Raw genomic sequence first — 25,539 nt, 5'->3', positions numbered from 1 at the left:
TTCCATGCACAGGACTCTGTGGGGTTGTTTTTTGCCCGACGTGCTGTAGATTTTATTCGTACTATTTTGGGGTGCATTTGGCTTTTTGATCACTTATTGTGTTTTTTGGGAGATAAAACAAACAAAATAAGCATTTTGACTTCCGTTTTGTGCCCGAAAACCCTTTAAAGGATGTATTTTAATTCAGGCTGGAGGTCTTCTTGTTCTGTGTCTGTCATGGACTCCACTACACTGTCCATTCTGTACTCTGATCCAGTATATAAAATTGGAAGTCTTCTTTATTGCCGACTCTCAGCCTGCCAAGTTGTGCTCCCATTTCCCACTGCTCACATCTGTTACCCATTGACCTTCTGCTTCCTGTTGTACTGTGCTTTGTTTGAACCAGTGACACTTCCTGTCTTCCACTCCCCAACGTAAGAATGTGAACCATTACAAAGACACAGAGTTTGTATATTGCATGTCACTTACTCCTTTGTACTGTGAGAAACCATAGATGCATGCAACATAGGTTTGCACTAATGGCTTTAATTTCGTGAAATTTTTTTGCCGTTTTAGTGTGGTTTTTATACTTTTTCATGATCAGCACAGTTGGGGAAAATATATTTTTTAAACCTGTTGCACATGAACCATAAAGCAATAATTATATCTACTGATAAAGGGTCTTATTTGATGGATCTTTTAGCAGATCTTAGGTTGATGATGCACATTAGAGCACTCTGCCTTCGGAGAAGAGTCACAAGACCCCACACACAATAAATGCTTGGCTAATCCCACCAAAATCTGCAGGTTGGGCACACATGGGCTTCAATAGAACTGTCAGTGTTTATTTCCAGAGGCTCAAAATCTGTCCTGGTCATTTGATGCACACACCAGAGCGTGACTGGTCCCCAGACACATCACTAATAACTGACTGCACTCGTAAACTTGGCACATGACCAAGACAAAGTCTCTCATCATCGGAATGTCCTCATTCAATGATCACAAGTAGAGATGTCCAAAACTGAGAAAGTGATGCAGAAAGTATATTTGAATATTGCATGATGTTTCATTATATATATAATACAATATATTACATAATGGATAAGCTTTGTTTATTGAAAACGTAACGCACCATTAAAAGGAACCTGTCGCCATCGAATAGCACCACAACTAAGTTATGGTGTTGTTTGGGGAGGTGACGGGGAGCCAAGGGATGTAATTTTCTTTTTACACTCACCCGCTCCATGATTCTTGTGATGTCCCCTGGTGAAGTCTGCGCATGGTGTGAAAATGTGACTCTCTTCATACAGCTGTGTGAACGCTTTCCCAAAGAAGTCTATATTGGCAGTGATCACCTTTCCAGTGGATAGGTGATAAACATTTGAGACTTTCTTAACATAAAAGCAATAAACCTTGTTAAATTCTAAAAGATCCAGAGTATACAGTATCTGGATGCAAAGGGGTAGATTTCTGGCTTTGTGCAGGTCATAGAGGATTGGGGCTGTCATGCCTTTATTTAGTTTGGTTAGATGGTAACTAGAGATGAGCGAGTATACTCGCTAAGGCACATTACTCGAGCGAGTAGTGCCTTAGCCGAGTATCTCCCCGCTCGTCTCTAAAGATTCGGGGGCCGGCGCGGGTGACAGGTGAGTTGCTGCGGGGAAGGGAGGGAGAGTGAGATCTCCCCTCTGTTCCTCCCCGCTCTCCCCCGCTGCTCCCCACCCCCCGCCGGCCCCCTAATCTTTAGGGACAAGCGGGGAGATACTCGGCTAAGGTACTACTCGCTCGAGTAATGTGCCTCAGAGAGTATACTCACTCATCTCTAATAACAAATAAAGATGCAGAAAGCACATTCTTACTCCTCCTTTATGTTGCAGGCTGAACAAGCTGCAGTTACTGCTGAATTTGAAAGCTACAAAGTCCGTGTACACAATGTACTAAAGCAACAGAAGAGCAAATCTGCATCCCAAGCTGAACAAGAGGCCTTCAAATACGAAAGGTAACTGAGTCAAATTACAATATTGTTTTACATTACAGAGCCTATTAATGGTCCATTTACACGCAACGATTGCCGCCCAAAGTCGTTCAAACAAGCGAAAGTGAGTGATAATCGTTACGTGTGACTGCAAAGCCATCATGCAATTTTCGTCGACTCGTTGTCAGTCACTGAATTTCTGCCATGAAAATAGTCGCTCGTTTGTTCGGTTGTCGTTAGGTTTAAATAGCAGTCATTCAAACAACTCGAGGGGAGGGGTGATTGTTTGTCAGCATACTCTCTGACCCCTCCCACTCCATTCACCGGATCATACTCATGTTTTCACGGGCATTTGTGGAAAGTTTGTTACTGTTTTTCGCGCAAAAGCCTACGGAATAGCGAGTGATTATTTATACACTGTAGCTTATAGATGAAGCAGTTTTTGCAGTAACTGTCCACATACTTCAACAAGTTTCTTTCTTTGTAACTTTGTAATAAGTTATTCGTGCCTAGCTAAACAAAATGATTCATCCAAAAGCCCATCCACATACTGCTGCAGTAGACAATGGCTTTTTATTCACACTAATTAAAAACCGCCCACCTAGAGATTCTTTCAAAAGCCAATCCACATACTTGCACAATACTAAGGCATATACACACGCCCAACTGAGCAAACACTACCAAAGGACCCTAGGAACAAGGGAAAGGGCAAGAATTTCAAATGATTATCTTTACGTGTAAATACATCTTCTAAAAGCAAATAGGTCATTTGTTCATTGAAACAACAATCGCTGCGTGTAGATGGGCCTTAATCCAAAACTAAGATTTTTGTTATTGGTGGAATTAGCAAAAATGGTTTGTATACCCCCTATTCATGCACTCCAATATCAGATGCTCCAGATGAATGAAAAGGTGACTGTGAGGGTTTAACAACCCTTCTTACACCGAGAAAAGAGTGGCTGTGCACGTTGTATAGGAGTGCAAAAAACTGGCACATTAGATGGCTTTTAGGTGTACCTGATCTCCTCAAGTATAATCTAAAGGTGTTGTATCTTGACGCCACCAGGAAGCCCTGGTGGAGACAAGATTGACAGGGGGTGACGTCCCTGTACATGATTGGCTGCACAGGTGGCTCGGCTCCAGGCCCTAAGGTAATCCTGCTGCTGCAGTCCTTTACATCCATGTCGGACGCTCCAGGCGCACATTTACCAAGCAGAAATGGGCTGCACCTCCATTCCTTCATGGCCCCTGCTCCACGTATGCATTGGCCCAGATGAAAGGCCCTTCCACGCTGGCGGCCCAGAATGCGGCACTCCCCTCTGTGTTGAAGTGCAGGGCGGGGTTGGCTTGAAGGAGGCCACACTGGCGTGAAGCAGCTTTGCCGGCGGCGCGGCACAAGGTGCCCCACCCCCAATGTGTGTTTTACATTGCGGACAGCAGCAGGGAGGACACTGCGCCGGAGGGACAGTCACTCACTCACAGCGGCCGCACACAACAGGACAACACCAGGGAGTCGGCAGCGGCACAGGACAATCCCTTACATGCGTCCTCCGCACAGTGCATTAGGACAGCAGGGAGGCAACAGTGGCGAGGGACTCGTGAGTATATAGGCAGCAACAGCAGGAGTAGGACAGCATAGAGGCCACAGCGTCGGGCACAGGCGGTTATTTGCTGTAACTGTGCTGGAGCAGAGCACGGAGCGCGGCTCACTTACATGGAGGCAGAATTGGAGTGTAGCACCTTCTAGGACCTTCATCTATTGAGCCAATCGAGAGCTAGGGTGTGACAGGGGCGTTCCTCCATTGAAGCCCTGTCAAACCCCTAGTGTCTGGTGGCGTCAAGATACAATATACCTGATCTAACAAGGGCCAAAAGAGCATGTTCAGCCTTTCAGGAGCTTCAAATAGGAAAAAACTCTTCCGGCTGCCATTTAAAATATATCCAACCAAGTGAAATTTTATATTTTTAGTGCAAAATGAAAGTGAAAAAGTTGAAAGTTGCCATGAAGCCAAACTGTAGCTTGGCGTAGAGTGTTAGGACAGGAGAAAGGCAGTCCTCAGCTCTTGCTCATGACCTGAAGGTTGCCAGTTCAATCCCCATCTGTTTCAGGTAGCCGACTCGAGGTTAACTCAGCCTTCCAAGGTCGGTAAAATGAGTACCCAGCTTGCTGGGGGTAATAAATAAGTTACTTGAAAGCGCTGCGGAATAAGTTGGCTATACAAATAACAAGATTTATTTTATTTGTTTTTACTGTCTGTGTTTAGAACTGTTTGCACATTTTTAACTTTTGACTTGGCTTTAGGGATCATCTGCAGACAATGCTGGATCAAGTGAAAACCAAGCTCCAAGAAACAAAGCACACGTTACAGATGAACACGGCAGAACTGCAGTCCCTGCAGACGGAACATGACATGCTGCTGGAGAGACATAATAAGATGCTGCAGGAGACTGTAACGAAGGAGGCAGAGCTGAGGGAAAAGTGAGTCATTCCTTTACCTTAGTCACTTGGGTTTAATTCTGTTCTATTAAGCTTCAGGATTTCTTTGGTGGTTCAGCAGACTGTTTGCTTCTGTAAAGTGTATACTCTATTTAGCTGTCTTTATGGCATGTCAAGATAACAGTCCTTGATCTGAGATTATAGAACACTCCTTGATCTGAGAAATGGACCCACACTGAGCTACTTTGACTCACAGCTTGAAGATCTTCATTGAGCGTGCTGACCCTGTAATGAATATGTTCACATTAGTTCCATGATGTGTAGTAGTGTGTACATTGTCATAGACACTTTGGAGCCTAGTATTTAACGTGTTTTTGTGTACTTTATTAGAGTTTTATTATGTGAAACATGCAAAAAATTAGTAGTTTTAGACAACTCTGCAAGTTGCCCAGAATCTGTACCAAAATGAATAGAGATTCAGAAATTTTGGTAGAGCAGGTAAGTGTTCAGCACAATCAAGGATCTCTTTTGCTGGATTGGCCAATTAGTAATGGCACATGTCCATCTAAAGAGCTTTTACGCAAGCCAATAATTGGGCACAAATGTTCATCAGCCCGTGTGAAGATGTCTGCCAACAGCTGTTGGACAAGTAAATGCTCATTTGTTGTCTGCTCGTAAAAATGCTCCAATAGGCATCACATCTCCCGATGTAAACAGGAATGTACTGCCAGTAAATGCCATTTTTATGGGGACTAACGATTATTATTATTAGGGTGGTTTCACACTTACATTGTGAATACCGGTTTCCTGCAGTGTTGAGGGAGCAGGAATAAGGAATTTGCACTGTCAAACAGCTCCGTTTCAGGACAGAACCGAACAGCAGCGGATGGACCCCATCTGCTTCCCGCCTGGCTTTTAGAAGTAAGATAAAGCGTTGCATGCAGTGGTTTGATTTCCGTATTTTGAGCCGAATCTGTGATGGAACCTCCAACTGGAGATAGCAATGCAGATGTGAAACCCGCCTTACCGATTGTTTATCCTGACCATACTTCCCATCATCTGCTGTATGTGAACGACAGTACTGAGCGCTGACCAACATTCTGTAACACTCGTTATAATGGTTAGAGAATCGGCCCTTGCAAAAGGGCCCTAAGTCACTACGTTTGCACTGCAAAACTGTATCAGAAACCTGGACAGGAAAGGATTGTGAGGGATCATTTGTCTGTTGCACCGCTACTTCCTGCAGTGACACTGGAATGAGGAGGATGCAATTCTAAGGCTCTGATCACATCACATCTGAGCCTTCTGTCACAAGTATTCATGGGAAGGCTCTGACGTACACCACTGTATAGCCGTACAATGTCACATGTTGCCCACTGGCCACAATTGTGTGATCTAGAGTTCCACTGTCTGCTGCACCTTAATATACAGTTAAATAGAACAAAGAATACATACAAATAGGCAAAAAGTACAGTTTTTGTTTTTTTTATAAAGCCTCCGTTGGATGAATGGGACCTATGGACACATCCAGCATATGTACAGGCAGCTTTTCCAATACGCTAAGCGTATTTACTAGAGATGAGTGAGCGTACTCGGAAAAGCACTACTCGCTCGAGTAATTGGCTTTATCCGAGTATCGCTGTGCTCGTCCCTGAAGATTCGGGTGCCGCTGCGGCTGACAGGTGAGTCGCAGCGGGGAGCAGGGGAGAGCGGGCGGGAGAGAGGGAGAGAAAGATCTCCCCTCCGTTCCTCCCCGCTCTCCCCTGCAGCTCCCCGCTCCGTGCCGGCACCCGAATCTTCAGACCCGAGCACAGCGATACTCGGATAAAGCAAATTACTCGAGCGAGTAGTGCTTTTCCGAGTACGCTCGCTCATCCCTAGTATTTACATAATGTGATGTGAAAATAGTCACAGCTTTGTTTGTGGCTGCCTGTTATGTACTATGGTTTTCATGAAGGGATTACTTCTGCTGTGACTGTTATAGGGGCTTTTTTAGGCAAGGTTTACATAGAAATAACATTTCTATGACAACATAAATTTCCCTAAAAATCCTTCTAAAAAGAAAGCAACTAAGGTTTTAGAAGAGGTCTAACATAAGCAAAAACAGTTTAAAGGTGGGCATGCAGCCGTATTGTGGGTATGCGGGAAATATTTCCCTGAAGTACGAAAAGCTGCCATACATGTGTATCAAAAAAGGTGTCCTACAGCCCTACGGCTCACCCGCTCCCGGCATCTTCTCTCTGCACTATGTGCCGGCTGCCGTCCAGCCGGCGCATGCGCAGAGAGGAGCCGGCCCATCACCAGTGACATTTCTGTGCGGGCCTCTGCGAGACCCGCACAGAAATAGAACATGCCGTGATTTGTTTTTCACGTGGACAAATCGCAGCCGTCTGCATAGGATTGCATTTTCTAATGCAATCCTATGGCAGCATGCACAGGCGGAAATTCTGCAGGAAATCCCCCGTGGAATTTCTCCCCGTGTGCAGGAGACCTTAGGGGTACATCTGAGTCCTTTTTGAGCAATTTTTTTTCTGTTTCCAAATCTAAATTATAACAGCCATTTTCATATGCGATTCGCTTTTTGAGTTTAAGGTCACTTTATGCACTTTGATCGTTTCACACCAGGTTTTTGTGGCACATTTTTGAGTCAAACCCAAACATGGAATCGGCAGGAAGAAGTAGAAGCATTTCCTTTATATTTAACACATATTTTGAATCCACTTCTGGCTTTCACTCAAAAACTGCATGAAAAACTGCTACAAAACCGTGTGTGGAACCAGCCTCATTGTAATATCATACCTTGTCCTTTTTTGCTATATAACATTTTTCTTAAATGCCTTTTCTTTTGTAGGCTGTGCACACTACAGTCAGAGAACATGGTCCTAAAGACGGAGCATGCTCAGGTGGTCAGTCAGCTGAGTGCCCAAAATGAGGTACAGCGGAACAGTTTCAGGGACCAAGTGAGACATTTGCAGGACGATCATAGGAAGACGGTGGAGACTTTACAGCAGCAGCTGTCTAAAGTAGAAGCACAACTTTTCCAAGTCAAGAGCGAGGTTGCTATTACAAGTAAGTTTCACATAAATCCTGATAATCTAGAATATTTGATAATCCTACATCTTTCAAACCCTGTTTATGACAGATTAAAGGAACTACACTGCATTGAATGGCTGTAATTGGTGCATCCAGCGCTGCCTATGATTGGCTGAGAGGGCTGTCACTCAGCCAATCAGAGCAATCTCTTGCTGGTAGGCAGGGAATTCGATCCCTGTCTCTAACAATAGATGCTTTGCTGGCTTGACAAGTGCTGGGCAGTCAGCCCGAAGGTCCGAACACACCGGCGGGGACCCCCTGATGGCACCTGCAAGGTGAGTATTGAGTCTTTTTTTTTCTCTCAGGCAGTGTAGCTTGGGCGTAAAGCGCTGCCAAAAAAGCAATACCAAGTTGTACCGCGTTTTCGGCAGCGCTAAAACCGCTGCCCGTTCATTTCAGTGGGCAATGTAGGGCCAAAAACGGCCAAAGATGGAACATGCATCACTGTCAAAGCGCAGCGTTGGAAATGCTGCGCTTTGACGCTTGTGTGAGCAGGCCCATTGAAATGAATGGGAGCTTTGTACAGAGTTAAGCGCTGCGCTGACAAAGCAGCGCTAAACGCTGTACAACAACATCTGCGTGAGGGAGGCCTTAGAAATCTGTATGAAGAAGTACTACAGTGGCTTCATATATATAGAATCTGGTAAAAAACCATATTTCTAAATGGAGTTATGACAAAAAAAAACAATGTAAATATATTTATAAATCTGTATCACTTTTATTTTCTGTATTATACCAATTGGAATTCTTACCTAATCAGTAAAGTGTTTAAGGGTGAAAGCAGACGACCGGGTCGGATCTCTCTGCAAGAATTCTCGCAGCGGGATGCGACCCGTGCCCCTGCAGTGACCCATGGCTCACCTCCTCCCGGCGTTTAGTCTCTGCTCTGCTATGTGTGGCTGGCGCACAGCCGCACGGGCGTAGAGCAGGGCCAGTGCGTCAACGGTGACGTTTCTGTGCGATCCTCTGCAAGGCTCGCACAGAAATAGGACACGCCGCGATTTGTTTACCGCGCAAGTTTTCACACGCTGAAATTGCGTCTGTCTGCATAGGATTGCATAAACCAATGCAATCCTTTGGCAGCGGGCACGGCCAGAAATTCTGCGGGAAATCTCACCACGGAATTTCCGCCCTTCTACATTCACCCTAATATGATTATTCTTGTAGTAAAGTGTACTCTGCCTGGAACTCTGTGGGAGGCAAATGAGAACATATACACTACCGTTCAAAAGTTTGGGGTCACATTGAAATGTCCTTATTTTTGAAGGAAAAGCACTGTACTTTTCAATGAAGATAACTTTAAACTAGTCCTAACTTTAAACAAATGCACTCTATACATTGCTAATGTGGTAAATGACTATTCTAGCTGCAAATGCCTGTTTTTTTGTGCAATATCTACAAAGGTGAATAGAGGCCCATTTCCAGCAACTATCACTCCAGTGTTCTAATGGTACAATGTGTTTGCTCATTGGCTCAGAAGGCTAATTGATGATTAGAAAACCCTTGTGCAATCATGTTCACACATCTGAAAACAGTCTAGCTCGTTACAGAAGCTACAAAACTGACCTTCCTGTGAGCAGATTGAGTTTCTGGAGCATCACATTTGTGGGGTCAATTAAACGCTCAAAATGGCCAGAAAAAGAGAACTTTCATCTGAAACTCGACAGTCTATTCTTGTTCTTAGAAATGAAGGCTATTCCATGCGAGAAATTGCTAAGAAATTGAAGATTTCCTACAACGGTGTGTACTACTCCCTTCAGAGGACAGCACAAACAGGCTCTAACCAGAGTAGAAAAAGAAGTGGGAGGCCGCGTTGCACAACTAAGCAAGAAGATAAGCACATTAGAGTCTCTAGTTTGAGAAACAGACGCCTCACAGGTACCCAACTGGCATCTTCATTAAATAGTACCCGCAAAACACCAGTGTCAACATCTACAGTGAAGAGGCGGCTGCGGGATTTTGGGCTTCAGGGCAGGGTGGCAAAGAAAAAGCCATATCTGAGACTGGCCAATAAAAGAAAAAGATTAAGATGGGCAAAAGAACACAGACATTGGACAGAGGAAGACTGGAAAAAAGTGTTGTGGACGGATGAATCCAAGTTTGAGGTGTTTGGATCACAAAGAACGTTTGTGAGACGCAGAACAAATGAAAAGATGCTGGAAGAATGCCTGACGCCATCTGTTAAGCATGGTGGAGGTAATGTGATGGTCTGGGGTTGCTTTGGTGCTGGTAAGGTGGGAGATTTGTACAGGGTAAAAGGGATTCTGAATAAGGAAGGCTATCACTCCATTTTGCAACGCCATGCCATACCCAGTGGACAGCGCTTGATTGGAACCAATTTCATCCTACAACAGGACAATGACCCTAAACACACCTCCAAATTGTGCAAGAACTATTTACAGCAGAAGCAGGCAGCTGGTATTCTATCGGTAATGGAGTGGCCAGCGCAGTCACCAGATCTGAACCCCATTGAGCTGTTGTGGGAGCAGCTTGACCGTATGGTACGCCAGAAGTGCCCATCCAACCAATCCAACTTGTGGGAGATGCTTCTAGAAGCGTGGGGTGCAATTTCTCAAGCTTACCTCAACAAATTAACAGCTAGAATGTCAAAGGTGTGCAATGCTGTAATTGCTGCAAAAGGAGGATTCTTTGACAAAAGCAAAGTTTGATGTAAAAACAATGTTATTTCAAATACAAATCATTATTTCTAACCTTGTCAATGTCTTGGCTCTATTTTCTATTCATTTCACAACGCATGGTGGTGAATAAGTGTGACTTTTCATGGAAAACACAAAATTGTTTGGGTGACCCCAAACTTTTGAACGGTAGTGTATATTTGTGGCTACACGGATTAGCAAGTTTCACAAGAGTGTGCAGAATATTTTTGAAATGTCACTTACATGTGATAAATTGCATGTGCTGCTTTACATGTGCTTTATCAAAAAGAACATCTAGTGCTCCAGGGTTAAATGTGTTATTCGGCATTAATCAGAACTGATTGGATTAACCAATGGCCATAATAAACTATAGTGTGATAATTTATTTCTGCACATGTCTGCCCTGTTCTTCCTAGATTCCAGATCACCCTGCATTCTGTGCTGGACTGGAATGCTGAATTAATATGGAGTAGGTGTGGTGGTGTTCTCTTTTTTTCATGCTTGCTGTCATTCTTCTCACTCCATCTGAAATGAAGAGGAGGGGTGTAGGAAGGAAAAGGCACTTCCGTGCTGTACATTTTTGTGTTTACTGTTGTTAGTTATGCATTCCTGCATGTATTTTTTTGTATTTTTTTTTTTAGGTCCTTCAGGTTCTCAGCAGCCTCTAAAAAGCTCACGGGAAAGAAGACCAGCTGATCTTCATATCCTGGATTTATATTCCATTGCCAGGGAAGAGGGAGAGGGAATGGAAACCACGGATAATGAATCGGTGTCCTCTGCCAGCACACATGTAGCTACGCTAGAACAGCTTCTCAGTTCATCCGAAGCAAAAACTGGTAAACTTTGTATTTGTGATCAGAAGACTATACAAATAAGGGTTCTTTTACACAAAGTGATTATCGTTTAGATTCAGGGCTCATGTCCACAGGCGGATATGATTTGCGGAACCCACTCGGGAGATCCACAAATCAATCTGCCCATAGGGGTGTCCGCAAATCAATTTAAGTGTGCAGATTTGTTTTGCAGACCTTTTGGTCCAGAAAACAAATCGCAGCATGCTCCTTTTTCCTGCGGATCCTGCAGGGACGGCTTCCATTGAAGTCAGTGGCAACCGTCCGATCCACAGCACACCCACAGCTGACACTGCAGAACGGATCCCGCGGGGGAAGTAGGAGACTTGGGGAAAAAAAACTGTACTACACATGTCCGATGGCGAGCCGTGAGGAACATGCACAGTACAGTGAACCCGGAAGTGCAGGGATCCGCACGGATGCTGGGGATCCCGCTGCTGGTGAAACACAGGTAAATGGGGCTCACCGGCTGTGGAGAGGGCTTGATTACGTGCAGAATTCCCTGCACGGAATCTGACCCGCCTGTGGACATGAGGCCTTACACTGTACCGCGGGAATCTTATGACAATCACTCAGTGTAAATGCTGGCAGCCACTGAATGATGACTGATAATGCGCTTGCTTGTCGTTCACTTTGTGCAGGCATAAAAATTAAACAATGATCGGCCCGTGTAAACAGGCAGTCATTCATCTATAAGCTATTGGATGCTTACCGTCAATGGAGGCGAGCAGTCAGAGAGATCTCCAGCCCACTCCAACTCCATTCACTGAGTCATCCCTGCTCCTGTGTAAAAGCACAAGAGCGATTATCGCTGGGATTACAATCGTGCCATGTTAGAGGGCCCTAAGCCGAGATTGGACTACTGAGTCTAAATAAACAATATATCAAATAAGAACGTAAATAAATGATGGATCACTATCTTAGCAAAGTCTTAAAGTGCATTTACACACAGATGATCGCTCAATATTCGTCAGAAACTGACAGTTTTGAGTGATCATTTTGCATAGGTACTAATGGGCTAATTAGCCCTTTAGTATCTCTTTGCATGTATTTTGAGAACAGCGGGTGGTCTGTTCTCTAAGAGCCCATTTACACACAAAGATGATCACTCAAAAGATGGATTTTGAGCGATCATTTTGCATAAACTACCACTTGGTACTAATGCCCATTAGTACCAAGTAGTAGCGTGTGAGTCGCCAGGAGCTGTGTTCAGAGAACAGACCACCCGCTGTTCTCTGAATAAATTCCCTTTGTTCTGCCACGGGGGTGACAGCTGAGACAACTCAGCTGACCTGAACTCAGCGATCGATGAAAATGTGCACGATGGGTGCACATTTACACACAACGATTATCGCTCAAAACATGGCTTTTGAGCTAATTTTGAGCGATAATCATTGTTTGTAAAAGGGTCTTTAGTGGATTCCATCAGAGGAAGCAGAGAACCAGACAATGCCTCTTAATTTCACTCATGCTAAATTGCTAATTGCTGAATTAATTTTTTGTGCACTTGCTTAAAAGTCAAACATGTATGAAGCAAACTACAAGCATAGTGTTCCATGGATTCCAGTCTTCAGATAAAGGCTTCTTGGTTCAGCAAACAAAATACTTTTAGTATTTCTTTACCACTTCTCATTCTTATTACATTTGGCACAAATAATTCTGCAGTCAAACTGTCTGCCACAAAACTGCCAGCATGCTTCCAAGTAGCTTTCTGCTTGTTAAGGAAGGAGCGGAGCTTTGCAGTAACATGATAGGTTAGCTGAGGAGACTCCTTAACTTCTTAGGTCTGAAAAGTAAGAAGGGACTATAGTATCTCTGGAGCCCACCTACAGCAGCACATATTAGCAGCAGCCCCAAGGGGAACACATGGAAGCATAGAATGATGCAAATGGCATTTTTATGCTAGAAACTCAGTACATCGCTTTAACCCCTTAAGGACCAGGTTGTTTTGTACCTTAAGGACCAGACAGTTTTTAGGGATTTTACTAGAGATGAGCGAACACGTTCGGCCCCGCCCCTTTTTCGCCCGAACACCGAACTTTGCGAACACTTCAGTGTTCGGGCGAAAAAAGTTCGGTGGCAGCGCGGGGGGGTGCGGCGGGGAGTGGGGGGGAGAGGGAGAGAGGGCTCCCCCCTGTTCCCCGCTACTGCCGCCCGCGCCGCCGCGCATCTCCCCGCCCCCCGGCGGCACCCGGACCTTTACGCGCGAACACTGCAGTGTTCGGCAAAGCCGGTGTCCGGGTGCGGATGTGTCCGTAACGGACATGTTCGCTCATCTCTAGATTTTACCCATGTGGTTTAAGTGCCCTAGTTTTTTTTACTTCACCTATGAAAATTATTTTTGCTGTTTTTTTTTCCCCGTGACATATAGGGCGATTTTTTTAAATATCTTTTTCACTGACTTTTTTTCCTTTTTTAGTTTTATTGGGGGTAAAAAGCTAAAACAATGATTTTTTAAAATCATTTATTGTTTTTATTTATTTTTAATTTGTTTATTTATGCTGAAATAAAGTATAGGAACGGGTTCCTCATTTTGTTTCGGACGTTTTGATATATAATATGTATGGTTTTGGATTACAGGGCGCGTACAGCAATGGTTTTGGTTGGTGTCTGCTTTGGGTTATTTTCTTTTTTATGTATATATTCTTATTTTATTCTGTAAATTTGTTTTTACTTATTTATATAATTATTTTTTTTTACTATCTATGTCTCCCATGACGTCATATAAGACCTCTGGGGGACATTCACATGTTTTTGTTTTTATTTGACACTTTCCCACTGTAGCTGGGGCATCCATAGGAGCCCCAGTTACAGGAGAAAACATCCCCTGTAGTGACAATAGTAACTGGCAGAGCTGATCAGGGTCTGCTAGGACTCTGCAGCTCTGCTGTGACAGGGGATCCCGGTGGTCACGTGACTGCCGACTCGTGTAGTGGGAGTTATACTTTCACTTTTTAGTACATAGTGCTCATTGAGCGCTGTGTACTCTGGGAAGGAGAAGGCAGAAAGGGTTAAAACCCCCTCCTGCCTTCTCCACCAGGTTATCAGCTGTGACTAACAACTGACAACCCAACATGCTTCTGATTTATTACAGAAGCAGGGGCGTTAAACCCCCACCGTATTTTTACTATTGGCTGGGTTTAAGCAGCAGAACCAAGCACTGTAAATTTACTGTGCTTGGTCCTTAATGGGTTAAAATGGCGATTAACAAGCTTTTGGGACTTCTGCTAACATGTCTTTTTTTTTACTATACTTGTATTTCCCATAAAGAGCAATTAAGGAGCACCTTTTCATAGAACTCGGATTTGTTATTTCTCCTAGAAATTTATGAACAAATTGAAACTGCATTTGACCATTTACATTGTCAGATGGGTTTTCCCCCACACAGTCTGGCACTGTCACCTCTGATTGGGCAACATCAGACTGTGTAGAGACACGCCCATCTAGTAACATCCACTTGCCAATTTATTTTTAAAGGGTAACTCGAATTTTCATAAACTTCTGACATGTCATAGTGCCATGTCAGAAGTTTTAACCCGTGTGGGTTAGGTGCCGAGACACCCCACCGATCGCTAGAACGAACTGGCAGAAGTGTTCAGCTGAGTGTTGTGTCAGTTCAGCTGTCATTGCAGCAGTGTACAGACTCCATACGCATTCTGTGGAGCCACTACATCGCTCTGAGCAGTGATGGCAAGAGCCGAATGGGCACTTCACTCAGCTGAGCACTTCTGCCAGATCATTCTAGCAATGGGCGGGGGTCTTGGCACCCAGATCCCCACTGATCAAAACTTCTGACATGTCACTATAACATATTAGAAGTTTTAAAAAAAGTTTAGCTACATTTTTAATTTCTTAGGTGATTAACAGAGGAACAGGACAATGCAGAGTTCTTAGAAAAGATGCTTGAGAATTATTATTTCATGGGGAATACAAGTACCGTATATTCCGGCGTATAAGACGACCTTTTAACCCCGAAAAATCTGCTCTGCAGTCGGGGGTTGTCGTATACAAAAAAAAAAGGTGTAAAAAAAACCCCCAAAAACCAGTGCTCTCCTACCCCGGCGTTTTGCGGTGCTGCTGCAGGCTGTCGCTCCCTCCTCTTCCCCAACAGAGCATTGCTTTCTGGAAGCGGGGCTTGACATCCCCGCCTCCAGAAAGCTAATGCTGTGATTGGCTAACTCACGCGGCGTCAGCCAATCACAGCCATTCAATGACGTCATTGAATGGCTGTGATTGGCTAACTCAGGCGGCGTCAGCCAATCACAGCCATTCAATGACGTCATTGAATGGCTGTGATTGGCTGACGCCGCGTGAGTTAGCCAATCACAGCCATTCAATGACGTCATTGAATGGCTGTGATTGGCTGACGCCGCCTGAGTTAGCCAATCACAGCCATTCAGTGACGTCATTGAATGGCTACGATTGGCTGACGCCGCGTGAGTTAGCCAATCACAGCATTAGCTTTCTGGAGGTGGGGATTTCAAGCCCCGCATCCAGAAAGCAATTCTTTGTCGGGGACGAGGAGGGAATGACAGCCTGCAGCAGCGCCTCAGAATGCTGGGGGAGGTGAGTACTGCTTTTTTTTTTTTGACACCGTATTCCCGGCGTATAAGGCAGTTGGGGGGTCGTCTTATAATCCCAGGCAGCATTCATTAAAATCCTCTTCTTTATTGAATAACCATGAGGAAGCAAGCAGCCACGTATCGACCCTGTGCTCGGGTCTTTATTTAGCTTGATAAAGACCCGAGCACAGGGTCGATACGTGGCTGCTTGCTTCCTCATGGTTATTCAATAAAGAAGAGGATTTTAATGAATGCTGCCTGGTTCTTCCTTTCTACATTGCTGACCAACGGTGGACCCAGGGAGTCGGGACCCTAACTGGGCTATTGCATAGTGCCTTGCACCAGCGGTGTGGCTGAATCTTTGGAGTGCTGCTGTGTTTCTTTTTTCTTCTTGTGTCTTATAATCCCAGTCGCCTTATACGCCGGAATATACGGTATTTACTAAAATAGACGGGTCCCCTTAAGGTTCTGCAGCTCTTTGGCTCTAGTACCAATAGGCACTAGTAGGCATCAATAAGGGTTCTATCACAAAATGGAATTTATTTTTAATATATTCATTCACATTTGAGGTTCTTTGCGGATTCTTTAGACTCATTTTCTATACTGTTCACTTTTAGCCTTAAAAACAATGAATATTGAATGAATATTTGTATTTTAGTTCTGAGCTCTGTTATATTGCTGACCTTTATTTTTCTAAGGGATGATTTACAACAATTATTCCAGGAATCCATTAACTACCGTAGCTTTTTGAAAACTCCCATTTGTGTTGGGAACACCCCAATTGCTGCAGTATACCGGTGAAGTGCTGAAAACTCTTCCGTTACCCAAGTGATGATGCTATTTATGTTTTCCATTTGTGCCCGTTTTCAGCCGCAGACATTTCTCAGTGGCAGCCAGAACTTTCTAAGGAAGAATTAACCGAGAAGCTTAACACAACATCAAAGAGTGTTGACCATCTGAGCGGTCTTCTGCATGAGACGGAGGCAACCAATGCCATGCTCATGGAGCAAGTGACCGTAAGTCTTGTTTCAATGATCATTTTATGCAACGGCACACCCCTGAGGACCCAGTCTGTATACAGCATGTGTTCCCTTGCTGATTGGCAGTCTGCATAGATAGCTGAACACAAGATGACACAGAGAGTGGTCCACACTTGTTTGATAAAACAATGGATGAGCTGTGTTTCCTGAAGGTCAGGAACTGTATCTTTTTTAGCCTGGTTAGCCCTACATAAACGTGTCTGTAAGCTGACAGAAATACAGATGATTCACCAACAGTATCGTGCTAATGCACTACGACCATAGAATAGTGCGCTTATGCTATGCATAACATGCTAGACATTCTGAATGAATGGCAATGGCCACTACGTAAATAGTATAGTCTTTGTGGCACTTGTACACTTTTTGTGTAGCGCAACAGAAATATTACTGCCGATTGATACATCTGTACTGTCTTAACAGCAGTGCAGTAACACTACATAGCTAAACTGTTGGTTGCACTAGCAAGTCTGCTTACTGTGTTCTAATACCGGTAATAAAATGTCTAGAACTTTTTCTAAAAAATTAGGAGTTAATATTCCATGTTCAGGGGAGGGTATATTGCATTAATTGAAGCGACTTTTCCAACTTTGGTCGTTATAGTGAGAAGTTCACTTTTTGGTGCACCCTCTAGTAGCCAGAGCTACTTTCCCGTAGCTACATCAGCTGATTTCTAGGAACATCTCAGCAGCCAGATGGCTGTATTCTGAAGGGAGCTTGTTCAGTTGATGTCCTTTAATACATTTATGTCAATGTCAGCCTACTTTTTTCTATTTTATTTTACATCGTGTGTAACCGAGTTTTCTCGCCATAGCTCCTCAAGAATGAAATCCGGCGACTAGAAAGAAACCAGGAAAGAGAAAAGTCAGTTGCCAATTTAGAATATCTGAAAAACGTCCTGCTGCAATTCATTTTTCTCAAAGCTGGCAGTGAAAGGCAACGACTCCTTCCAGTCATAGATACTATGTTGCAACTGAGTCCTGAAGAAAAAGCAAAACTCTTTTCCATTGCTCAAGGTAGGACATTAGTGTGATAACCAGTGGTGCATGGCGTGAGTGATTTGGGAAGTATACAGTGTGCAGGAGCTTTATCAATAGTTTTTTCCCTGTAAATGTATGCATCCTAACGATGGCAGATTTTCTGGAGTACAGGGATACAACATATATCCCAAATGCTTGAAGTTCTATCCTAGTCCCTTCCCTGTTTCACAAAACTTTTCTAAACTATGATGCATTCGCTGTGCATTCTAGTCTTTGGCACATTTTCTGCAACTCAATGTTCAATATTAGAGATGAGCGAACCTACTCGGCCGCGCCCCTCTTTCGCCCGAGCGCCGCGATTTTCGAGTACTTCCGTACTCTGGTGAAAAGATTCGGGGGCGCCGTGGGTGAGTGGGGGGTTGCAGCGGGGAGTGGGGGGGGGGGGGGGGAGAGGGCTCCCCCCTGTCCCCCGCTGCTACCCCTCCCCGTTCCGCCATGCCGCCCCCCGAATCTTTTCACCCGAGTACGGAAGTACTCTAAAATTGCGGTGCTCGATCGAGTAATTACTCGAAACGAGTATATTCGCTCATCTCTATTCAATATATATTTTAGGCTTCTTTCATTATCTTCACCAGTGACAAGCATGGAGTTCCTAATCTAATACTAATATTTTCACGTTTCTTTTTGTTCTACAGGGGAAGAAGAGTCTGCGGCACGGCCAGCTGGATGGGCCTCTTATCTCCACAGCTGGTCAGGGCTTCGGTAGTTCTAAGGCCATTGATGGCTCTACAAAAAACGTCCTCGATTTGCACTGTTTATTCCTCTTTATGTCTAAGTTTTTATGTAAAGTTCTTGATTGTGAAACTGAATCTCTGTTCAAACTGGAAAAACAAATCGGAGTGCCTATTATGATGTTAAAGTATTTTCGGGGAAGTCAATCTGCACAGCACACTTTCTTACCATTGTTTACTGTACGTTCTTCTTTAATTTATATGGTGTTTTATTGATTTCTCTGTGATATTGGTTCTGTTCTATTTCCATGGCAAAAAAACAATATGTACAAAATAATTTTCATTGCAGATTTTTTCTTTAACATTTTACAATTTCTCTAAAGGAAGAAGGAATTTGTTATATATTCTAAAAGATAATATGTTACTCTCTGTATAGTGATGTAAACCAAAGAATACATAGAAGTCATAATAGAGCAGAAAAGTGGCTTTGTAAAGAAATCTAAGGATAAAGGCCAATTTACAAGCAACGATTATCGCTCAAAATTCGTCCAAGCCGTTGCGTGCACTTACCGTGTACTCTTCGTCCATCGCTGAGTTCAGCTCAGCTTAAAATCCGTTGTCCCTGCTGAGAGGGACGGCATGCTGTGTTCTCCATGGGCAACACTGATAACATTCTTTCAGCTGTTGTCCCACTGGAGAACAATAGCGATGTATTTAGATAACAGACCACCCGCTGTTCTATAAATACATGGAAATGAAGCTCGTTAGCTACTAATAGGCTAATTAGCCCATTAGTACCTATGCAAAATGATCACTCAAAACTGTCAGTTTCTGAGGAATGTTGAGCGATTATCTTTGCATGTAAATGGACCTTTAAGTGGTTATTTAAAAAGCCACAACAAAGCACCTTGGTCTATTACCAATATTGGGAATCATATATAGACTATTTAGTTTTCCTTTTGCCTGTATGCATGTCACTGGGGAAATTGCTGCGTTCTTGGGAGTTAAAGGGTTCCTCCAGTTTCTAGGTACTCTACATACAATTTTAAGGAACTGTATGAACAGCATTTCTTTAATATATTAACTAAATTATTTGTGCTGGAAATGAGACATTACAAAACACAACAGGGCAGATGATCTTTTCCATTCTATTACAACAGTCTGTAGTCTGCGCCACATTTACAAACCATATACTGAGGATTTATTGGTGGCTGCTACCAGGATTTTGAGATTTGCCTAGCTGAACAGTTGCATTGTTGTGATTCTCTTAATAACTATATATTGGTGTTTCCAAACCTTATTACCCCAGGTGAGCTGCATTTAAAATGTTTCCACTCCTGGAGGACACCTAACGTCATTCCTGCCAAAGAAGCTTGGTGTAGGGGCAGACAAAGCATTCTAGAATTCTTGCATGGTGCCATAATTTGGCCCAAATATGTTTACTGCTTTTAGGGAGCATTCTCACAGTATTTTGACTATGCTGTGGGATTTTGTCATCAGGTAACACCATAAGATACCAAAAATGAGACCTTACCCCCAAACAGAACCAATTTGGTATCCATTTGACAAGTATTATTTTCATTAGATTTGAAGCATAGAGCATAGTCGACTACTCTAATTTTACTCTAAATCTAATTAACACGAACGGTATACTTGACGCCACTAAAGTGTGTCCATTTGTCTAGTGGAAGTGAAATGTCTTATTTCGGAGTTCCTTCTCAATTCCATTTTTGTACTTTGTGATGGAACCCTCAGACAGAATCCCACAGCGTAGTCAAACATGCCTTGGAATCCCGCCAGAAATCTCGCGGTTTGGCCGCAGCGAAAACCACGAGATTTCCGCCGGGAAACCGCTGCTTCAAAACCCGCGTCACTTAGCCACGGTTTTTGGAGCGGCTTGGCCGCATGCTTTTCCGTTGCAGCCAGCGCTCCTATAGAGAGCAGCACGGCTGCAATGGACAAAAATAAATAAATAAATTTGATATGGTGCGGCCGGGGAATGCTTCTGCCGGCTTACCGCGACAGATTTGCCGTTCCGTGTGGACGAGATTTTTGACAAATCTCATCCACATGGCTGACAAATCCCGGCCACAGGCGGATTTGCCGCAGCGAGATTCTGGACGGAATTTCTGTGGCAAATCCGCCCTGTGTGAACCCAGCTCAACAGAGCATCTTTTGGGGAGGCTGAAATCTGCTTCCTTGTCAAACTTCAGGTGTAGTTGCTGTGTTCTGGGGAACTCCTGATTGAGCTCGAGAAAGTCCAGTGTTCCTAAGAACTATGGTTGGGAAACATTGTAGAATAGAAATGCTGTTTATGACATTTTCTTTTCATCTTATGAAAACTAATCAGACTGCACTCCAAGTTGAAAGAGCAGAGTATACGGCTACTCGGCTGGGTAGCTTCATGCAGAAAGTGCAGTGTAGTATACTTCCTTTTGTCTTTTTAAATGTGAAATCTAGTGTATATAGCTGCTAAAAATGTGCAATGACAGTTAAAGTAGTGTGGAGAGTGGGCTGTATTGTAGACTACGGGATCAGAAGACTCTGCATTTTTAAACTTAATGCAAAGTTGCAATATTTTATTTTACATTTCTTCTTGCCTGACACAATTTCTTTGTCATTAAAGGAGTTGTTTAGTTCTAAACTATTGATGGCCTATCCTTAGGACAGGTCATCAGTGGTAGATCTGTAGGGGTCTGTCACCTGGGACCCCCACCAATTAGCTGTTCACTAGGTCGGTGTGCTCGTGCAGACTGCTCCATTCCCACTTGGTATTGCAGACCAAGTCTCAAATGAAATTAATGAGAATTTTGCCTGTAATACCAAGCCTGGCCGATGATGGACCCCTGCCGATCTACTATTGATGACCTATCCTAAGGATAAACCATCAATAGTTTACAACTAAACAACAGCAAGTGTTGCAGTAGAAGTATGGTTTACACTCCATGTTAAGGAATAACATTTAGTAACATGTATCCAGAATTTGCTGCCATATCCTCGATGGTGCGGAAGACTGACTGCTATGCAAAGTGCACTGTAGTTTTGCTGAGAATTCCAGATGTAAATCGATGATCTGTAAAGGCCCATTTACACTGAGGCATGATCGCTCAAACGACAGTTTGAGTGACTGTTTTGAGCGATCATTTTGCATGAACTATTAAGTAGCTACTCATTTACTTAAGTACCAATTAGGCGTGCAAATGAAGATTTAGCGGAATGCAGTTAATAGCCTGAGGGCTCTAATCTGTGCTCAGATCCTTTGTTCTCCTACGGGAAACAATGCTATCAGCACTACCCTTGGAGAACTCCTGATAAGGCTGAACAACGATTTTTAGGTTGGACTGAATTTAAAGATCAGCTAGCAGTGCCCGAAAAGTGCATGATGGCCGCGCGTTAAGATGCAACGATGATCGCTCAAACGATCGCTTTTTAGCAATTCTTGAGCGATCCTGGCTCCGTGTAAATGGGCCTTTAGAAGTAGGGGCAATAGTTCTTATTGGAAGTTTTTTTTACTTGAAATATTCAGTCCAGTCTATGTGTAACAATTTACTTAATTTGTTAATCTTGACTAATTGCTGTGAGAAATAGCTACATTTCTTACTGCCGGGTTTATATCATTGTCATTTCACTTGTAACTCTAAAATACATTGTACAGGCACGCTAATATTACTCCTTGCTATGTATAGCAGCTTTTCTATAGACTGGCATTGAGAATGTATTCCACACTACGGTAAGTTGTCAGAATGGAACTATTGTATGCATGCCAAGGAGGATATGTTTTTTAGCCCATTTTTATTATGAAGGTGACTTAAAATTTGTACGCTGTTTATTTGCCTGATTAGTGTGAATGTATTTCCATTTAGTTTGTGCCTCTCTGAGAGACCCTCTAAGTATGACATCATCTGCTGATCTCAAAGTTGATGTCAATCTGCACATTTGATGTCTGTATTTGTAGATAAAGCAGATTGGTAAAAAGATAAGCTTATTCACACAAGCTGGTTTTGTGACTATTTTATCACAAAAAAAACCCACAAACCCGTCGCATGCAGATGCCCCTTAGGAAGCTCGTTCTGTAAATAACTGGGCTCACAATGAAGGTTGTTCTGGAGTTAGACTTGTATGTAGTTCTTTTTCTCCACAATGAAATGTTCCCTCGAAGGGCTGATGGGCTGGAGTGTAGGGGTAGGTTCCATGTTTTACCATTGCTGTGAAAAAATAAGCTGCAACCACAAAAAAGCTTGTACTTGTGGGAGCATACCCTAGTTGGAGCCCTGGGATATGGGGAGGCTCGGCATTCCCAGTTTTCTTTTTGGAGAATGCACAGATTGTAAAATGCCTAAAGCTATGTAAACTGTGAATAAAACATGCAATTTCTGCACACTGTAATATCTCTTCTAATAAAGACATTTGTGATTACTCAGCGTGTTGTCATTTATTTTCTTATGCTTTACAAGGTCGTACGCCTCTGATTATCATATGTAAGTGTAATCTGCCTGCTCTATAAACTCTAACCTCTTCCTGGATGTCCTATTTTACTAGGACTTTGGTGCTCGTTGGAAGAGCTTAGACTGTCTTTGGCCGGTGTGATCTGCTTATTAGTTGTACTTCTGCCTATGTTTGTTTAAGCAGCAATAATATGACAAGATTGTCAGAAATAAAATGTAAATATAGTTGATCTACTTTAAGGCCTCATGCCCATGGCCAGGTCGGATTCCGACTGCGAAATCTCGCAGCGGAATCAGACCCGGCGACGCCAGAGACCCTATACTCGCCTATCCCGATCCGCTGCATACGCAGTGCAGCACAACGCAGATTCCCGCAATAGTTCCGCAGTGCCCACTGCACAGAATAGCGCGGGGCGGATGGCTTTCATTGACTGCAATGGAAGCCGTCTGCGATTTTCCGCACAAAATAGAACATTCTGCAATTCTCCCCCACGAGCGGAAAATTGCAGTTGATTTCCGCTCGTGGACAGGGAGATTCTTTTAACACAGCATGCCTATGAACGGACATTGCTGCAAAAATTGCAGCGGGCGTTTGACAGCAAATTTAGCCACAACAATCTGTCCGTGGGTATTAGCCCTTAGTGGATGTTTATGCAGGGCGGAAATGCTGCAGAATGTCCGCATCTAAAGCAAAGTCAAAATCTGCACCTAGTCAGCTGCATACCACCCGTAGCCAATTTAAAAAAAACAGCGCTCGCCTCCAAAGACTTTGGCTGTCAGTGCACTCCTTCACCTCTAGTAAGCTCAGCACTGCTGTGGTCCGGTGATGGCAATTTCGAGGAAATGAGTGTGCTGACAGCCGAAGACTTTAGAGTTTAGAGGTGATCGCTGTATCTTCTGAAATCAGCTGTGCGTATGCAGCTGATTTCGAGTCAAAATCCGCACCAATGTTGCGAATGTTGACTGTGTTTTGTCTTGCGGAAAGGCTGTGGACTTTTCCGCCCTATGTAACCATACCTTAAGGCTGGGTTCACACAGGGCGGAATTGCGCATGCATTTTTAAACCGGAGACTGAGCAGCAAAGTGGATGAGATTTGCAAAAATCTTGTTCACACACTGCCAACAGTCCGCTGCGAACAAGCCACGTGGAAACTGACATGCAACGCGGAATTCAAATCCATGACATGTCAATTGTGTCGCTGTTTCTAGTGCGGACTCTCCTCTCTCTATGGGATACAGCCACTTCAAAACCCCGCATCAAATGGCGTGGGTTTTGAAGCAGCCTTTCTGCTGCGGAAATCTTGCGGAATTTCCGTGCGGTCCCGCTGCAGACATTCCGTAAGATTTCCGCCCGATGTGAACCCAGCCTAAGGCCGCCTGGACACGGACAGTTCGGATTCCACATGCAGGATCCAAGCCCGTGCGCGTCCGGTGGCCCTGCGTACCTGTCTGTAGTCTTTTAAATCTGTGCTGCAGATGTGCCAGCCGGCGCACGCCAGTACAGATTATGCCGCGCTGTCGCTAGGCGATGACGCGAATCCTGCAACCTTTCTGCAATGATGATTGTGGAAGGGCCCACGGGTCGAACGGTTCCCATTGAAGTCCATGCGAAATCCGCTCGTGTAGAGGAAATCACGTTTTGCCATTGCATGCTATAAGCTGTGTTTGCTGCGGAATCTGGAGGCGGCCTACCCCTGATTCCACAATGCAAATTTGCCAGTGTGCAGGCGGCCTAAAACGTCTGGCTATTCCAGAGCTACTTGTATATTGATAGAGTATGCCATAGGATTATGGTCTGTGGAGGTCTGACCTCTGTGACACCGACTGATCCAGAGAACGAAGAGACCTGCTTTACTAGGGATGACTATGCTTGCTAAAAGTGACACGGCACAATTAACATTTAAGCTAGCAATGGAAACTTTAGTAACTCCACCACAGCTTGGAGTAGTTCCCGTCTCCTGAGGAGCTGACACTACATTGTGATTGTCATATTCTGTAGACTTTCTTAAATTTGTACTCCTCCATTGCAAAGCAGTTGTAGACCATACAATCAAATTTTTGATATTACCTCTGCTAAGAATAGTATACGGGGTTACTATAAAAGAGAGAGACCCTTTCAATGTTATGTAGAACTAAAACTCAGGTAGACATGCAGTATGCAGAGTTGCATAAATGTGGGATTTAAGTTTTTGCAACTGCAGCTTTTTGTGACGTCGGCATCACATGACCGTCTGGTTGTTTATGTGAAAGGAATAGTTTCTGAGAGACCACTTGTAGCAGAGGAACAAGTGGCTCATACGCAGAACACTTGTAGCTTATGGTAGTCATACAAACTTAAAGGCATATACTAAAAACGTAAGTATTTCGGCTATAGCAATACAACATTGCTTTCTGTAAAATACTGAAAGTGTCCATTTCCTTGATATTTACTTTGTATATCTTCTTTGCTAGTTCTATTTTATCTATTCCAATCTACATATCAAACCAGTTTGTTAGCTCTTGAGGTCAAAGTCTGATTCCTGCACCCTGTTAATCCAAAGGTAACATTCTACTTGGAAGAGATCCCAGTGTTGTTACAATAGCCTCCCATGTATAAATCAGCTTCTAAGTTATTTAATGGAGCATAAACTGTTGGTCACAATGACAGCTGGTGCAATTTCCCAGGTCTAGTCCAGTTATGGATGTGCTAGGAAACTGCATTGTTTTTACCTGGTACAGCTGGAGCGATGGAAGCTTTGGGTATTACAATGCCACTGGCAGCAATTTTGAGCAATAAATGTTAGTGATGCCAA

At 43.7% G+C, this 25,539-nt stretch overlaps 1 protein-coding gene across 1 annotated transcript in view; it reads left to right on the top strand.

Annotated features, from left to right (window-relative positions):
* The window catches only part of GCC2 (GRIP and coiled-coil domain containing 2), a 69,863-nt gene extending 47,145 nt beyond the window's left edge, over positions 1–22,718 (top strand). The window contains exons 17-23 of the mRNA XM_066577505.1: positions 1,857–1,978; positions 4,257–4,433; positions 7,243–7,460; positions 10,783–10,977; positions 16,425–16,570; positions 17,406–17,607; positions 18,267–22,718. Coding sequence (XP_066433602.1) covers positions 1,857–1,978; positions 4,257–4,433; positions 7,243–7,460; positions 10,783–10,977; positions 16,425–16,570; positions 17,406–17,607; positions 18,267–18,337 — 1,131 coding nt within the window. The 3' untranslated portion in view covers positions 18,338–22,718. The remainder of the gene's footprint in view (positions 1–1,856; positions 1,979–4,256; positions 4,434–7,242; positions 7,461–10,782; positions 10,978–16,424; positions 16,571–17,405; positions 17,608–18,266) is intronic.
* Positions 22,719–25,539: the final 2,821 nt, after the last annotated feature.

The sequence above is a fragment of the Eleutherodactylus coqui genome, chromosome 1, assembly GCF_035609145.1.
Source record: "Eleutherodactylus coqui strain aEleCoq1 chromosome 1, aEleCoq1.hap1, whole genome shotgun sequence".
In the NCBI taxonomy this organism is placed as follows: Eukaryota; Metazoa; Chordata; class Amphibia; order Anura; family Eleutherodactylidae; genus Eleutherodactylus; species Eleutherodactylus coqui.
The sequence above is the reverse complement of the archived record's forward strand: the minus strand, read 5'-3'. Positions and strand labels throughout refer to the sequence as shown.